General features: G+C 35.2%; 1 protein-coding gene across 1 annotated transcript in view; it reads right to left on the reverse strand.

The window, feature by feature from the left end:
- LOC122246884 (putative phosphorylase b kinase regulatory subunit beta) overlaps positions 1-5000 on the reverse strand; it is a 40576-nt gene that overhangs the window by 31928 nt on the left and 3648 nt on the right. The window contains exons 4-11 of the mRNA XM_086542129.1: positions 4367-4574; positions 4037-4233; positions 3605-3764; positions 3254-3340; positions 2993-3103; positions 2735-2873; positions 424-497; positions 137-316 (exon numbers count right to left, since the gene is read on the reverse strand). Coding sequence (XP_086398255.1) covers positions 137-316; positions 424-497; positions 2735-2873; positions 2993-3103; positions 3254-3340; positions 3605-3764; positions 4037-4233; positions 4367-4574 — 1156 coding nt within the window. The remainder of the gene's footprint in view (positions 1-136; positions 317-423; positions 498-2734; positions 2874-2992; positions 3104-3253; positions 3341-3604; positions 3765-4036; positions 4234-4366; positions 4575-5000) is intronic.

Genomic DNA, 5000 nt, shown 5'->3' on the forward strand with positions numbered 1-5000 from the left:
TGGCTTAACCATTTAAGCTACAATAATTGATCTTTTTTGCCACAAAGTCCTTCCAACTACTATTTATTTTCTACATTTTGAAAGAAAAAATGAAATAAAGATAATAGAGAAGGAAAATCAATTGCCAGAAGTTTACCTGGAATGCGGAATAGCGCCCGCCTTTACGAGGGCGGTTATAGGAGGGCAGATAGCGTCGGATTAAGTCCAGTTCATTGATATGCAGGAGTTTATCCATCAACAGAGAAGCTATTATCCAAACACTCTGACCCCAAAGGAAGAGATTCTTGGGGGTGCCCTCGGAGCTGGGCTGTCGGGGCTGTCCGCAAAAACATTAGGAAAGGATGTTGAAGAATCAAAAGTGTACATGAAAAATAATATCACAAAGCATGTTATGTAACTTGTGTTTTGACTGTAACTGCTCACCTGAGATCCTGGTTCTTGTCTTTCTGCAGATACATGGTTCCTGTGTATGAAGTAGTATTTTGGAACCACAGCATCTACAAAAAAGATAATTAAATAAAGATATAAGATAAAATATATGCTAAGTTTAAGTGATAAAGAACCCAAGGTTAAATTTGTTCTCTAAAGCCCCCAAACAGATCTACTTTCTTTGTATCGCTCACACAAAAACACATTAAATTCACATAAGTGATAGCACATGGCTATCAAACCATTTCCAATTCTTTCTTTAAGTCTTTAAAGTGTGAGAATATAAGTGCATATGACTGAAGACTAAACTCCATTTTACTCCAGAAAATGTTACCTTATTCAAACCAAACAATGTCATTACAATAATTTCGAGAGAAAAGTGTATGTATGTGCGTTTATGTATGTATGTATGTGTGTGTATATATATTTATCTATTTATCATTCTCTCTCTCTCTCTCTCTCTCTCTCTCTCTCTCTCTCTCTCTCTCTCTCTCTCTCTCTCTCTCTCTCTCTCTCTCTCTCTATATATATATATATATATATATATATATATATATATATATATATATATATATATATCTGTTATATATGTGGGTAAATTATTTGATTAGTGCCTCCTTACTAACAACCATGATACTGGCATCAATGGACTCCTCTCACAACTGTATCTACCCTGGGAATCTTCTCCATATCTGTGTCCCTCCCTCTATGGTTATATTTTGTAAAATGCTTGCAAGCTCCAATGACTTGGTTTATACTCTCTTTCAACTAACCATACATAGCTAAGACTTTCCTTCTCTATGAACAATCTTCAAAAATATACTTACCAAATCAATAACTCCAAAAAATCAAATTAAGTAGCACAAAGTACTCAAAAAGGCAAACCATCCCTTAGCTACAGCTAACCTCAAAGCTAGGCAAGATTAGATCACATCACTGGTTTAGGATTTTGTAGACTATAAATTTCACGGCAAAAATCTCTGCTTGTCATGGTAACATCCCATAAGTAAGTAGAAGATATTTGTATTCTAAGGTGAGGGGTTACTGCTAGTACAGCCCCCTGCAGGTGGCATAAAAGGTAATTTTTGTCAGTGTGATTTACTTAAGATTAACCCATTGCGGATGGGTGTCATGACATACATGATGCAGGAGCTTTGGCCTGACGATGGGCGTCATGACGTACATGATGTTCGGGGATATTGGATCACTGTGCTATATTATTGTGCTATATGAAAAGAGTGAGTGATGATGGCAATTGCAGTCATAATTACTGTAATTACTGTAATATTAAGCTAACTTAACATCCAAAACCTAGATGGCACCATTTTTTCCTAGCACCAGCAGGAGAGTACCGCCAATGAAGATTGTGCAGGCAGACCGAGAAGAGGAAGGTGACTCAATCCATACCAAGTGTCTAAAATGTGCTCCTGTGCCAATATGGATGCCTTTCACTGTGGCATTCACAGTCACAAGCACAGGTTTCATTCCTTTTCCCTACCTCTTCATGTTATCTTCATGTAGGTAGTTATATGTTTCGTACTTGTTCATGACAGCACAAAAATACAAAAAAAATTAAAGTTGCCCTTTGTCTTCCCATAAAACAGCAATACTTCTATCACACTGAGTATAAAGAAAATAATAAGCTAATAAGGATCATATACTACAATTTTAGTCAACTGCAGCACTGATAGAGTCTGTCATATGGCACACATAAGTCTCTAAACACATTAAAACAAACAAAATAAAACACAAAAAAGGCTCTACTTTTACAATGAATGACTGAAAGAGAATGGGAAGATTCATATTATGTTGCTTCAAGCTGCCTCGCTCTAAAATAAACCTATCCTGGAGACTGGGCAAGTAACCTTATCCCTGTCTGCAAAGGGTGCACCTTTTGGATCCTCTCATATTTTAGCCTGCAATTCCCAATCTACTTCATGCCCTCCTCTACTATTGGGGCCAATATTGTGGGGTATTGGTGGAGAATTACAGATAAATTTGACTATATATGAATGGTGGAAGTTTTGAGGGATCCATTGATACCAATATCATAGTATTTCAGGTGGCACTCTTCTAAAAATTTACCTACACATACACATACATACATACATACACACACACACACACACACACACACACACACACATACACACATACACACACACACACAAAAAAAACAAAAAAAAACACAAAAACACACACACACACATATAATAATGTATAGGACAGTGTATTATTAGATATTGCATTCAGCAATATCTATGTCCTCAAAGAAAAAAGGCGTGAAAGAAGTAGTAGTCCTTACCTCCCCATCTGTCTTTCTTGAGCAATGGATTCAGTTTTGCCTTATACTGCTCCACTTGCTCCTGCGAGTCTTTGAACATGCCTTCAAGGATCATGAACAAGTAAAAGAGGGGCCACTCACACTCTATGTTTTCAAATTCCTAAGGAAGAGGAAAAGTATATTAGCTAAATAAAAAACAAAATGATTTTCATTGGAGACAAAATACACCTGACAAAATCAATTAAAAGATCAAGTAAAACATTTATTACATTACCTTACCTTGGTTTCTGAAGCTTGGTAGAACCTCCTTCCCTTATCTTCCACAACTGTGCCATAACCGTCACGCTGAAACCTTTTGAAGCCGTAAGAGCCTTGGAGAGTACTGAGTATCTGGATGTGAGGGGAGAATAACTGTAACTTTTTCGTAACATGCTAACCATATTGACAGTGCATTTAAGAGTTAATTGTGGTTTGTACTTTACTTATATATTTGTAACAGTTTCATTCAAGATCAATGAGAGAATGATAATCTTTTATTACCCGATTTCTTGTAGTAGTGTATAACATCTGATCATGGGTAGCAAAAGCAGGAAATGATATTGTGCAGAGAAGGCTAGAGTCAACACTCTGGAAAGTAGAAAAATGTAAGCTTGTTGATTCAAGGAAAATAAATTCTATAGATAAGACATGTTTCCCTTTTAAACTATTTTTGATAAACTACTGAAAATAGCACATAAGGTAATTTCAAACAGCAATTAAAATTCACATCAACAACTCACACCAATAATAATAATAATAATAATAATAATAATAATAATAATAATAATAATAATAATAACTTAAAAAAAAAAAAAGATAAAAATAAAATGCACCTTTTGGATCCTCTCATACCTTAGAACTAGATTCTTTTGGCAACAACGTTTCAAAGATGCTGCGGTTGCGATTGTGTGCATCAATATCGACAAAGATGACTGACCAAGATGCACCTTTCTCCCCAAAGAGATTGCATCCATTGATGGCTTCCAATGCAGCTTTTGCCATGCCAATTGAACTTGTGGAGAAAGAATAGGGTAAATATATTGTTCAGTAGCACTAGTTTATTGCTGGATTATTTCTAAGCATTCTTTTAACTGACTTCATAGATAAAGAATATGAAAAGCCATCTGATAGTGTATAACAGACTGAATAGCAAATTATATACACATTTCAATTTGGGGGGGAATATAAAGAAAAGCATATCAGAAATCCTTTAACAGACAGCACAAGTATCAATATATGAATAATTAAATAGAACTGATATGGAAATTTATTTGGTTTTCCTACCTGGCATGAAGTTCAGGTGTCCCATTGTTGTATTTGCTTCCCCGTTCCCACATGCCAAAATCAGGTGTTCGGTAAGCCCTCTCAACATAGTATACTAAATTCTGGACAAAAGTGACTTCATCCATAGTGTATATAATCTGAAGACCTGAATTAATCATCTGAACCAGGAAAATCAGGTACAGAGAAATAATATCAATCTGAAAAAACAAAAGCACAAAACAGAAAACATTAGAATATGAGAAATAATTAAACCCCTTTTAAATTAATTTATTATCATGCATTAAAAATAGTACTTGTATGTATACATCAACATTTAATTATTTCACTAACCTGAAGATGACCATATTCCTTAGTTGAAATTACTTCCTCTCCTGTCAGAAGGTGAAATTTAGCATGCAGGGCATATTTTGGCTGTTGGCCTTGCTTAAACTTCTCTACTTTTTCACTCTGCCGCATCCAGCACATTAGAATGCCACGCATACATTTGACACAGGACTGGCCCAGTTCATATGCTTTACCTCGGTCATCATCAATACGTCTGGGTGAAGAAAGCAGGAATGAAAACTACTTCAACATTTTGTATGCAAATTATTATGAATATCATTCCTTTTCCCATATACCACCATGTAACACCTTTATTCCTGTCACAGTCCCTACTACAGCTCAACCTATTTCTCTACTGAACACTTACGGCCAAAAGTAGCAACCTTTGTCCCACCACTTGAGAACATAAAAAAAACTAACTTATTCATGAATTATTTCAATGCTATAATACAAATAAAATAAATGAAAAACTTTTGGCTATTAGTAGCCCATTTACACCAAATTCCGTGATATTATGTCATCAGAATATTTCCCTCATGACAGCTTATTGAGTCATGGTCTCTCCCCTTATATTCACTTCCTACATAGTGTATTTGTATATAATAATCATTGTAGTTTCATTTCTACATTTTTCTTGATT

The sequence above is a fragment of the Penaeus japonicus genome, unplaced genomic scaffold (assembly GCF_977035675.1).
Source record: "Penaeus japonicus unplaced genomic scaffold, GWHDUDI00000001_assembly GWHDUDI00000012, whole genome shotgun sequence".
Classification (NCBI taxonomy): Eukaryota; Metazoa; Arthropoda; class Malacostraca; order Decapoda; family Penaeidae; genus Penaeus; species Penaeus japonicus.